Source organism: Lepisosteus platostomus, chromosome 3 (assembly GCF_059453375.1).
Source record: "Lepisosteus platostomus isolate fLepPlt1 chromosome 3, fLepPlt1.hap1, whole genome shotgun sequence".
Classification (NCBI taxonomy): Eukaryota; Metazoa; Chordata; class Actinopteri; order Semionotiformes; family Lepisosteidae; genus Lepisosteus; species Lepisosteus platostomus.
Genome location: NC_142613.1, coordinates 13,078,485 through 13,091,758, shown reverse-complemented (window position 1 = coordinate 13,091,758; position 13,274 = coordinate 13,078,485). Strand labels below are relative to the sequence as shown.

General features: G+C 48.6%; 1 protein-coding gene across 1 annotated transcript; it reads left to right on the top strand.

Moving 5' to 3' along the window:
• Window positions 1–1,336: 1,336 nt before the first annotated feature.
• On the top strand, window positions 1,337–12,840 carry vdac3 (voltage-dependent anion channel 3). The gene is made up of 9 exons (XM_088624560.1): window positions 1,337–1,492; window positions 6,880–6,951; window positions 7,418–7,467; window positions 8,142–8,294; window positions 9,004–9,056; window positions 9,141–9,368; window positions 9,472–9,622; window positions 10,933–10,990; window positions 12,068–12,840. The coding sequence occupies exons 2-9, from the start codon at window positions 6,885–6,887 to the stop codon at window positions 12,157–12,159; spliced, it is 852 nt and encodes a 283-aa protein (XP_088480686.1). The 5' UTR covers window positions 1,337–1,492; window positions 6,880–6,884; the 3' UTR covers window positions 12,160–12,840.
• Window positions 12,841–13,274: the final 434 nt, after the last annotated feature.

The window sequence follows — 13,274 nt, the reverse complement described above, 5'->3', positions numbered from 1 at the left end:
CATCGTGGGTGGGTCTACTCGTTATGAGGCTCTCCGTCGCTAAACGGTATATTAAGCTGTAAATGTTACTCTAATCTCGTATTGTATCCTGAAATCAACCTCACCTTGTAACACGAGGCTCTTACTCTTCTACACTCTTACTTTAACCTCGTTTCACAACTTCACAACTTTCCGGTACCTTTGACACTAACCCTTATTATAACACGTTTTGGATAGATACCTCATTGATCCCGTGAGGGACATCGCAGTGCAACAGCAGCTTAACACAGACAACACAGCAACAGTGTAACGAATGATACAATACACGCAATACAATCAGTACAGTGAGCAGTGCACCAAGAAGAGTTACTCACAGTCCAGAACATACAAGACACAAAAGTTCACAAAAATTGAATTGCACAATATAAATATAAATATAAATATAAACGTATTGCACAAGCCTCTGGCATATATTGCACAAAAAACGGTTGTAAACAGGAAGAACCAGATGTAGCAGTTTGCTGTCCAGTCCAGAAACAGGTCACTGTCAATGTTGCCCCTGCCCAGACGCAAAGTGGATGCGAATTGTTTTGATGTTAGTGCAACGTTTAGCGTAACATTATCAGTACTGTGCCGTAGCCCCTCGCTGTAAACTGTTTTTTCTGCAGTAGTTCGACTGTACTTCACACAGATCCCCTTTTTAACCCGTTTTATTCTGCAGTAGTCTGACTACTTTATACAGATTCTCACTGAAACCTATTTTTCTGCGGTAGTTCCACTGTACTTTCACAGGACTTTCCACAGTTCCACTGTGCATGGATCCCTGTGTCTCAGTAATAGTGTCAGAAGACACTGTGTACCCGTTGGTTGCGCTGTCCTTCACATGAGTATAACATATAAAATAAGTCCTGGCTGCTTGCTCATGAAAGATGATGGGTGCTACCCCCCAGTGCGCTGGTTAAATCGTGTTATGGGTTTCAACAGACTGCCCCCCCTAAATGTCTCCCTCAATCCGATGGGAGGAGGTAATTACCCCAATCAGCCGTGTAGTGGGGCTGATGGCGGCTTCAGGCAGACAGGCAGAGAGGGAGGGGGATATCACGAGTTTATCTGGGGAAGACAAGCTGAAACGTTTATGCAGACAAGCCGCTCACTGAAGCCCAAATCATTATGGATTCCTGCATGAATCCCACCTACGGATGAAATCTCTGAAGGGATTCTGCCCTCAAACTCTTAAAACGTTTTGCCCGTCTGAGTGTGTATTTGCAGGTGTGTCTGTCAGCATACTGGCCTCGTTTGTCAGACGCCTTGTCTGCTACGCTGCTCCCTATTTTCCCGGCGTCCCTTACCCTCTCCTCCGAGCTCGAAGTGTGTGTGTGTGAGAGAGAGATAGCCGGCGTGTGTCGCGCCTGCTCAGTTTCTGTGGCTGGGTTTCTCCTTCACAGTGCCCTCCTCTCTCACACACTGACAGATCTGCTGCGCGCCGCGCTTCACATCCCGCAACTGAATAACGGTAAGACACCGGCCGGCCCCGGAGCTGGCCCTGGGCCACAGCACCGGCAACAGGGTGGGGGAGAGCGGGACACAGGGCCGGTGAGCGCCGGCCGGGGTGCGAGCCCCGAGGAGGAAGAGGCTTGACCGCCGGGGCCTTTGTGCTCGTCTAAGCGAGTCTCGCCGGCCTACGTGCTGGTTGCGTGGTGCGTCGGATTTCACTTTCAAAATCTGCCGTGGAAGTTTGTGGGTCTGTCCTGACGCGTTACAGCTAACCTTTATTAACCTCAGTGCAGGGGAAGGGTGTTCTTTCTCTTGGTTTTTTTTTAAAAAACAAGTCTTAAGTTGTATCATTACGCTTCTTGAAGGGAGGAGGGTTGGTTTCTGAATGACAGCAGTGCGTTGGGGGTCACAGAAGCTGTAGGTGATCCGATTCGTGATATCATTATAGCTACAATTATACAAGACATTGCTGTAGCTTTGCTACATATCAATCGGTTGGGGAATTTTATATTCTGTAGTGGTTTTTTCATTAATGAATAATACTGATATATTATTACACGTGTTTAATAAGCTGCTGCTGCTATTGTTTAACCACACAATTAATCTAAAACGAATAATACATGGTAGTTCGATATGTGCCTAGCATGCATTTAGGGGCACTTGTTGCCTGGTAATTAAAATTCAGATATAGTTCGGTGTTGTACAAATACGTACAGTATTTATTTAAGTGGGTATATGACAAATTGCATATTTAATGATACGGGGTTAAAGCCTTAATTCTCTCTTATCCTGGGGGAACACTTTGAAATATAAATGCCTATAACGCTGTGTTTTTTTGTGCTGGGAAGGGAAAGTGAAACATTAAGGGCTTGTGAAGCAGACACGACCCTGTATAGCTGGGAGTGAACTAACGCCTACAGTACAGCATGAATCCTCGCACGTTTCCACAGAGCAGCTCCGTCTCGCCGCTGGACACTGCCAGCGATCCTTGAGTCCACATCGACGCAACTCCGTAAAGGCGTGATTTCGTTTTACTGATCGGGGTTTCTCGTGTACGTTTTCAGAAAAAGAAGAAAAAAAAACGTTTAGTGTTACGGTTAATCGAAACACACAATGGAAGCTTCCACATTCGCTTGTACCCACGGAACAGTGCTCGGGTGTGGAAGTACGGGACACGGTTCATGTTCCGGGCGTTTTAACACTGCACACTTGCTCGCACAGAGACAGGGAGGGTGCGGTTAGGGTGCACCTTGTGTCCTACCTATTGTACACAGTAAGGCGTGTCTGTGAAGCGTCGAGAATACAGGACGCTTTGGGTAACGGCATACAACAGCCAACACTTAACTGATAATTCTGAGAGGGTCGTCAAGACTGATGTTACAGTACAGTCTGTTTTTTAATCGATATTAATAGACGTGATTATATATATTTTTCACCTATTAATACAGTAGGTGTACATCTCTTTTCTTAGCTCCATGATGTATCAATAAATAAGATGTAAATCACTTCTCCTGCATAGTATATCAATATACAGTATAAGGTGTACATCTTCTCTCTAACTATATCAACTCTAGTCACTATAGCACTTCTCTCCGTTGTACAGTATATCAATATATAAGTAGTATAGCTCTTCTGTTTATTGTATATTTATATATATAAGGTGTAGCTCTTCCCTTTGCTGTATATTAATGTATGAGGAATATAGTTCCTCTCTCTACTGCATACCAATATATAAGGAGTAGAGTTCTTCTGTCTGTAGTATATTAATATATAAGGAGTATACAACAGCTCTTCTCTCTAGTTTATTAATATATATGGAGTATACAACAGCTCTTCTCTCTAGTTTATTGATATATAAGGAGTATACAACAGCTCTTCTCTCTAGTTTATTATATATATGGAGTATACAACAGCTCTTCTCTCTAGTTTATTATATATAAGGAGTATACAACAGCTCTTCTCTCTAGTTTATTAATATAAATGGAGTATACAACAGCTCTTCTCTCTAGTTTATTATATATATGGAGTATACAACAGCTCTTCTCTCTAGTTTATTCATATATATGGAGTATACAACAGCTCTTCTCTAGTTTATTATATATATAAGGAGTATACAACAGCTCTTCTCTCTAGTTAATTATATTATAAGGAGTATACAACAGCTCTTCTCTAGTTTATTATATATAAGGAGTATACAACAGCTCTTCTCTAGTTTATTATATATAAGGAGTATACAACAGCTCTTCTCTCTAGTTTATTATATATAAGGAGTATACAACAGCTCTTCTCTAGTTTATTATATATAAGGAGTATACAACAGCTCTTCTCTCTAGTTTATTATATATATGGAGTATACAACAGCTCTTCTCTCTAGTTTATTATATATAAGGAATATACAACAGCTCTTCTCTAGTTTATTATATATAAGGAGTATACAACAGCTCTTCTCTCTAGTTTATTATATATAAGGAGTATACAACAGCTCTTCTCTCTAGTTTATTCAGATATATGGAGTATACAACAGCTCTTCTCTCTAGTTTATTCATATATATGGAGTATATCACTGTTTCTTCTCTCTACATGTGTTTTTAAGCTTGTAGCTGGGTTTTTCTACTGCTCTTTACTTACCGAATGGATATGCAATGTCCTACCTCTCTGAAACCTGGCTCTGAACTTGCAGACAGTTCGGCCCTTCTGTTAGTAACCAGGAAGCGGACAGTTTCTCAAGCGGCTCGGGCCTGAACACGTGGCTGTGAGTGACTCTGCGGAGCAGAAAGAGTTTGGTGTCGTTTGTAACTGGACCTCGTGCGTTCCTGCAGCTCAAACCTGCCATGGCTGAAGGCACTGGGCAGGGGGAGCGAGGTGCGCTGGCTGGTGCCGTGCTGTAGGTGGCGACCTAGAGCGCAGGGAGGGGGCTGGCCCAGAGCTGCTGGTGGAGAGGGAAGTGGGTGGGGGGGCGTGACTGCGTGATGTAACCCGAACCCCAAGGTCACATGAGGCCCTGGCTCAGGTTCTCTGGGGGTTTAATTATAGCACAGTGTCACCGGCCGGGAGCTCACGGAGCTGGTGGTGTATTTCTGGCTTTGGTCGGACTGGCCTGCGCAGCTGCAGGCAGACAAAGCCCCCTCCACTCACACGGCTCACGTTTCCACTCCAATGGGCTCCTGCTTTATAGCCCCGGTGGCCAAACTGCGATCTCTCAGCCGGGTCGCAGACCCATTGATTCTGCATGACCCTGAGACCCTGCAGCCTGCAGAGTTGTACAGCAAATCTTACCATTCCTGCACTCTGTTATCAGTCAAAAGCAGAGGGCTATAGTGAAAGAACTGCAGGACAGCCCTGTTACCATACGTACTGTAGTAAAATTGCAGTAGGACAGTCCTGTTACAGTAGGGGACTGTAGTAAAAGGCAGTAGGACAGGTATATCAAGATCACTGTCACAGGCAGGACCCGAGTGTAGAGAATTCCACTTGTTATTTCTCAGTGTGAGCTTCCCCAGTGGGTGCTGTGGAGTGTGGGCAGGAGCCAGTCCCAGGACAGCTAGTCATTGTGCTGGGGCTGTGGGTGTGTCCCCGTCGCTATGACAACTCGTGTTCTGGAACATAGGTGACAAGGTTCAAGGTCGCAGGGTCACTGTGACTGACCAGGGTCTCAGCTGGGCCTGGGCTGTGTAAGAGCTCTGTCCTATTACCGGCCATCAGACCCGGCTGGACCTGGGTCCTTAACTGAGCTGATGGAAAGCGGAGTTTCAGCAGAAAATGCTTTGGACAATAGCACTAGATTTTTTCAGCAGATGTAGGAGTTTCAAGATGACGGATATATAAACTTACCGCCCACCTGCACTTCTCGTGAATTATAGCTTCGAGAGAGCAAACTATTCTGCAAACCAGCCAGCTGGCTGGAGGGTTGCAGGATTCTGAATGTAGGACTGGGAGTGCTTGTGCTGGAAATGTAGCAGCAGGCGACATCAGAGCCTGAATAGTCCCTCCCTGCCCTGGGGGTCTCTGTCGCCAAGAGAGAGTCCCACAGCAAAGTCACCTTCAGACACAGCCGGTACCCTGGCTGGCTCCCTAACACACAGGGGATCAGCTTAGAATGACCTGCTTAGGAACTGGACACAGGCAGACCTGGATACTCAGAGAGGACAGGCTCAGTGTCCACAGACTGGCCAGAGAAACTGGACACAGGCAGACCTGGATACTCAGATAGGACAGGCTCAGTGTCCACAGCCTGGCCATAGAAACTGGACACAGGCAGACCTGGATACCCAGAGAGGACAGGCTCAGTGACCACAGCCTGGCCATAGAAACTGGACACAGACAGACCTGGATACCCAGAGAGGACAGGCTCAGTGACCACAGCCTGGCCATAGGAACTGGACACAGGCAGACATGTGAACTCCCACACTGCCAGCAGGGAAATGTACTGTTGACAAAAGATGCTCATTGTGCCGCACTGTTATAAATACTCTGGGATCAGACATTCTTCTCCCAAAGTAACAATTAAAATCCCCAAATCCACGCAAATGGCAGAATCAAAGTGACTATCAATCCTACTGGGGGAGGGGGAGGAAACTCAACTGAGCTGCAGCCCAGTGTGTGATCTTCTGTCGCAGCCTGAGGAACAGAGAATAGTCCAGTTAAATTATTAAATAATAATATAATGTCATGGGCCTGAATGTTTGTAAATGTTCACTAACAAATCTTGCTTTGTCGGTAATGGTATTTGTCGGTGGTGCGCATAAAGCTCTTTGAATTTGATTGTACACTGTCCTAATGCTGGTCCCAGCTGGTCTCGGCAGTAACAGTGCAAGCTCTGGAATCCTCAGGGGAAATTGGAATGCTCATTGTTCCGGGACCACTCTCCCATTGGCTTTTGAGGTTGTCATTACACTTGGCAACCACGCCCCCCTGTTGTGATTGGCCAGCTGTGTGCACGAAGTGCTGTGATTGGCTGACCATGCAGCGTAGTGGCGATGGTTTGACAGTGATCGAAGGAGAAGGGGGGATGGGTTGTGTGTGTGCCGGACTACATTGATTTACTGAGCCACTTCAGAGGCTATGATGTTGAGTGGAAGTGTGCCTAGTGTATGCACTCAGGTATTGCAAGCGAAAAAGCATTAACATAAAGAAATAATCTGAAAAAACACAATACCACTTTGAATGTATATGTATCTGTTAACGTGATATGGTTTAAAATGCAAAAGCATAGAAGTACCAAATACGATGATTCTTGTTTCGTGTCTTGGTTTGTCCCATTGTGGTTTAGAGTTAGAAATTGACAGTCAAATGGGGTGAGTATAGGGGGACAATGAATGTTTCAGCAGCCAGTCCCCTGTTACCCCAGTGCCGTTTTGTGTGTGGGTATGTCTAAACGTGTTGCTGACCTGACTCTTCTGCCCACAGTCACCATGGCTGTTCCTCCTGCATACGCTGACCTGGGAAAGTCTGCCAAGGACATCTTCAGCAAGGGCTATGGTGAGCATGTGAAACTGACTCTCACTGACCATGACCAGGGCTATGGACCCACACTCACTGACCACGACCAGGGCTATGGACCCACATTCATTGACCATGACCAAGGCTATGGACAGACACTCACTGACCATGACCAGGGCTAAGGACCCACATTCATTGACCATGACCAAGGCTATGGACTGACACTCACTGACCATGACCAGGGCTAAGGACCCACATTCATTGACCATGACCAGGGCTATGGACAGACACTCACTGACCATGACCAGGGCTATGGACTGACTCTCACTGACCACGACCAGGGCTATGGACTGACTCTCACTGACCACAACCAGGGCTATGGACAGACACTCACTGACCATGACCTCGACCAGGGTCTCAGCTCAACCACTATCTGTCTTTAAAAGGACGCTTTTGTGCCAGGGACTAAATAATAATGGCCCTCCATTCTCTCTCCATCTGTCAGGCTTTGGGGTGGTGAAGCTGGACCTGAAGACCAAGTCTCAGAGCGGAGTGGTGAGTGTCTGTGTCTCTCGGTCTGTCCTGTATGTGGCACGCGGGACAAGGAGACAGGTTGGAGAGGTAACCCCGGTGGGGTCAGGAGTTGGCTGGTGCGGGCGGTGGGGTCCTGGGGCTGCTTGGGTCCTGTCCTAATTCTGCCTTCTCTTTGCTCTCTCTCCCTTTCTTCCTCCCGCTGCCTGGACTGCGCTGTAGATGGTAAGAGTGTGAATGTTGGTGTCAGCGGTGGGCTCCCTGCTGCGTCTGTGTATGTGTGTGCGAGCTGCTCTCTCCCAGCTCCTCGGTCTGGGAGCAGCGTCTGTGCGCTGCTGCTGTGTCGTCTCCTCTCTCCCTGCCTCCCTCTCGCTAATGCAGACAGGGTCCAGGCAGCAGGTGGGTCTTAGCCCTCTGCTCCCTGTAAGTGCAGAGCTCCGACACACTCCTGCGCACCCAGGGCCTTTCACAGTGGTCTTTGCAAGGGAGGGTCACATGGCCCCTGTTCGCACCCTGTTCACACTCGGCTGACCTGTCCTGGGAGATTCATTCCAGTGTGAACACACTTGACATCTTGTGTGACAGAGGGCCCTCTCTTAACTCCAGATTCTCTCTCTTTATCTCCCCCTCTCTTTGACTCTCACTCTTTCCTTCTCCTTCCAATTATTCCCGCCCTGCTATCCCTCTCTCTGGCCCAGGAATTTTCCACCACCGGCTCCACCAACACGGACACAGGGAAGGCTTCTGGGAATCTGGAGACCAAGTACAAGATGAAGGACCTGGGTCTGAGCTTCAGCCAGAAGTGGAACACAGACAACACCCTCGCCTCCGAGATCACGCTGGAGGACCAGGTGGAGTGAGGGGCAGGTGGCCTCTCCTTTAAGAGCCGCGCACACACACACACACACACACACACACACACACACACACACACACACTGCTACACGACTATACAACTCCGAACACCAAGGCAGGAGATGCTGAGGGAGACCACAGTGACTTCCCCTTCAAAACAGACACAGGCCAGGATGTATCTGGGAAACAGTGGCCCCCTTTTACATCCATACTCCTGTAAAGGAAGAGGCTCCTCTTCAAGAGTGAGACCAGCCATACAGAGTATACTGTGGCCAAAACTGACTGCCCTTTCACACTGACACACAGGCACACGTACATGGGCGACTCTTACGGACCAGCTTGAGTGGAGCCAGAACGGCCTCCCCTTTAATGCTGGATAGGGACCAGAACTGGTAGGGAACAGTCTGCCCTCTAGCTTTCACAGAGAGAGAAATAGAAACAGTGCAAGACAGAATTTGCAACTCAAACAGGTGAGGATACATCACCGGAAGACCAGTGACAGCCCTTCCATTAGCTGTAGAAGCCAGGAGCTCACCTCCAGGAAGGCTGCAGGACACAAAGTCCTTTGGAAAGCATCAGGCCCCAGAAACATGCTCTTCGGACGACCGAAAGGACAGACTCCTAGACGAGGCCCCAGCTGGCTGTGCTCGTGAGTTCAGGGCTGTAGAAAGAGAGCTGATGTGTCTGTGTTTGTCTCCTCCGCAGCTGGCCAAGGGGTTGAAGTTGACCTTTGACACCTCCTTTGTCCCGAACACAGGGTAAGTGTCGTCCCGTCCCGCGTACCCGCGAGCTCGCCGCGGGCTGCGGCCGGCGCGCCTCACCCGCGTCTCTCTGCGTCTCAGCAAGAAGAGCGGCAAGCTGAAGACGGCCTACAAGCGGGACTACGTCAACCTGGGCTGCGACGTCGACTTCGACTTCGCCGGGCCCACGGTCCACGGCGCGGCGGTGATGGGGTACGAGGGCTGGCTGGCCGGGTACCAGATGGCTTTCGACACCGCCAAGTCCAAGCTGGTGCAGAACAACTTCGCCCTGGGGTACCGCGCCGGGGACTTCCAGCTGCACACCAACGTGTGAGTACGGGCTCCGCAGCGGGGTGGTCCGGTCCAGGTGGTATTGGAGCGAAGCGTGTGGTACTGGTAACCGTCGCCGCCCTCTTACACCTCTTTCTCTCAGGAATGACGGTACGGAGTTCGGAGGCTCCATCTACCAGAAAGTGAACGACGAGCTGGAGACGGCCGTGACGCTGGCCTGGACGGCGGGCAGCAATAACACGCGCTTTGGCATCGCGGCCAAATACAAGCTGGACAAGGATTGCTCTCTGTCTGTGAGTACAGTGCTGACGGACAGTGGACTGATGGACTGGTACTCAGTGTGCCATCACGTGGCATTGATCCCAGCACAGAACTGCACTGTAGGACACTGCACCAATACTCACTGTACAGTCCAATACCGCACTGATACTCACTGTACAGTCCAATACCGCACTGATACTCACTGTACAGTGTAACACAGCACTGATACTCACTGTACAGTCCAATACCGCACTCATACTCACTGTACAGTCCAATACTGCACTGATACTCACTGTATAGTACAACACTGCACTAGTACTCACTGTACAGTCCAATACCGCACTCATACTCACTCTACAGTCTAATACTGCACTGATACTCACTGTACAGTACAAGACTGCACTAGTACTCACTGTACAGTCCAATACCGCACTCATACTCACTCTACAGTCTAATACTGCACTCATACTCACTGTACAGTACAACACTGCAGTAGTACTCACTGTACAGTCCAATACCGCGCTCATACTCACTGTACAGTACAACACTGCAGTAGTACTCACTGTACAGTGTAACACCGCACTGATACTCACTGTACAATACAACACCGCACTGATACTCACTGTACAGTACAACATTGCACTAGTACTCACTGTACAGTCCAATACCGCACTCATACTCACTGTACAGTCTAATACCACACTGATACTCACTGTACAGTATAACACTGCACTGGTACTCACTGTACAGTATAACACAACACTAATACTGTACATACAGTGCAACACCACACTGATACTCACTGTACTGTCACATAGCTCTCATAAACTGTATGGAGTATTGTGTAACACTACACTGATGCTCGTTGTATTTTAGCATTGCATTGAATGTCACTGTACTCAATGCTCTGCTCAGTGTACAGTATAACACTAACAGCTATTCACTGTATTATGTAACACGCCATGGATACTGCACTATGTAATAATGGAAAGTCACTGTACTGTGTTAGAAGGTGCTCATGCTCAATGTACACTACAGTAATACTGTACTTTTAACAGGGTGCACTGTACTTCACTGCACTGCCCTGTAATGTAGCATGAAGTAATGGACAGCATATCACCGCCTAGTACTGTAATGTCTCCTGTATTCTAATGTACTGTTTTGCCTAGCACAGACCTGTACTGTAACAATGTATTGTACTGCATAGTTCAGTCTTGTCCTGAAGTGTGTATTCTGTAGTGCTGTGCTAAAGTGATCAACAGCTTTGTTTCTCACTGAGGAACTGTGATGGTACCTGGTAGCACTTGTCCACCTGTCCTGACAGAGTCCTGTCTCCCTGCAGGCCAAAGTGAACAATGCCAGTCTGATCGGAGTGGGGTACACACAGAGCCTGCGGCCAGGTAACAGCTCTCCTGCCCCCATCTCTCCCTCTCTCGCCCCTGTGATTTCTTCTCTTTCACATAGGGGAAAGGGGTGTGTGTAAATGGGCTTCACAGCTCCCCTCCTCATGTGCTTGTGTCGTCTTCTGTGGGTACAAAGCCCTGGTGGGCAGGGCACTTTACCCAGAACGCCCCAGCAAACCCAGCTGGAGAAACTAGAGCCCCGAGTTATACTGGAAAATAAATTGTAAGCTCCGTAAGTTGCTTTGGACAAAAAAATGAACTGAGCAAAGAAGGTAACTAAGAATTGCAACAAATTCCCAGATGTATAAAAAAAGTACAGTCCTTTTCGTAGCAGGTAGACCTGACATTTAATTGAGCAGATGTAATGCAGGTCATCTCATCTCGCAAGAACACCACTGTTCCACCAACAGCTGCAGTGTTGTCATGTCAAGACGGGACCTCACCGTTGATCTTGGGGTGTCATGACCCAGAGCCTATATTTGTTGGACTGTGTTTAGCCATAACATCTTGCCAGGGTGAAAACTGCTGGCCCAGATGGGGAATAACAGTGTGTAGATTTTAGTCCAGCCACCAACACAGCGATGACACGAAGGCGTGGTTCTCTCAATAAGCTGGAAACAGAGTGTGTAGGTTCCCGTCTGCATTTTTCTTACTTGATGTCCACCAGGCTGGACATTTGACAGGGCAGATCGCTTCATCACCTGTGTCCAATCAGCGCTTTTGCCAACAAGGTCATTTTAGTGCTGATGCAAGAGTCCTGTCGTGTAGTGGTCATTGGCAATCAGTTAATCAAAATGACAGCAAAAATCAATATCCAAAATCCATCTAGTTTGTTTTTCCAAACCCTCGCATGCATAAATGAGAGTGGTGGGTTTTGGCCGCTGCTCAGCGTAGTAATGACAAGTGTCTCGGCTCACTGCTGCAGCCTCTGCGCCGAAGGCCACTTGAACAGACACACCTGCCGCGTTCCCTGGTGCTCACGTCTTAGAAAACATTCTTCACGTGTCTGAATGAATCTCCCCTTTTCTTCCTTCCTCTCCTTCCCTCGCTGTACCGCGGCCCTCTCCTCCTCAGGAGTGAAGCTCACTCTCTCCGCGCTCATCGATGGCAAGAACTTCAACGCCGGGGGCCACAAGGTTGGCCTGGGGTTCGAGCTCGAGGCGTAGAGAAGGGAACGGAGGGGACGAGACGGAGACGGATGGAGAGAAGGCTGGGACCCACCCCCCCCCCCACACTCCCCAGTGCCCCCACCCCTCCTCCTGGAAAGCAAGGACCCCCTTGCACTACCCTGAGCGCACACACAGACACACACACTCCCTGTGCACGGCCCCAGCACACAGAGCTTTGCCCTTTATGGCCCGACTCACTGGCGGCACTCCGGCCTTAGAATCTGTCCTCCCCAGCTGTGTGTTGGCATTATCAATGAATGTGATTAGCACTGTCTCCTGACCCCTGACCCCCAACCCCGACACACCCCCACCCGGTGCTCTCGGCTCTTGGGGAGAGACGGCGCAAGGGCCAGCCCGGAGCAGTGTGTTTACACCCCTAGTGGGCTCAGAGACAGCGACGTCACAGTGGCACCCGAGGGCACTGGGCACCGCGGAGGGCTCCTGTTCACACAGCTGCGCCAGCTCTCCGGCCCCGCTCTTTCTCCAAAACATCATCATCTTCATCATCATTGCGTCCTGGACGGTCCCTCTGCATGCCGCCACACACCTCACTGTGTCGCTTCAGTACCGGGCCTGACCCGCAACGTACGGTTTGGAATGGCTGTGTTGTGTTGGGAACTCCGAACCTCAAGTAACAAAATTTAAAAAAAATAAAATAAAAATGCAAAAAAAAAATCACTTCTGGAGTCGAGACGATTTTTCTCTGAATAGTGGGAGCAAGTGAGAAATATTGTCCCCTTTCTATCGCGTCCAGGGTAGGAGGTGGTACAGGAAGTCCATTCTGTCCCTCTGACCCCTTCACCTCCCCCGACCCCTTCTCTCTTCCCACTCAAAAGTAATTTATGATCAAACACCACAAAACGCGCCATTGCCTGATTGATTTGCATAGGTTGTATTAAAATAAATATTTCCAATACAATACAAAAAAAAATCATCACCATTTAGAAAAACGCATTCTTCAAAGAGAGGTGCTCACACTTTAAAGAGCAGTAGGCACAGAAAACAGCAGTGGCCCCAGTCTCTCTCTGCCCTGGGTGTACAATTCTGAGCACACACTTGGATTGAGAGCTCAGACCACATATCAACATTTAAGACCCTCCATATTGATGAAA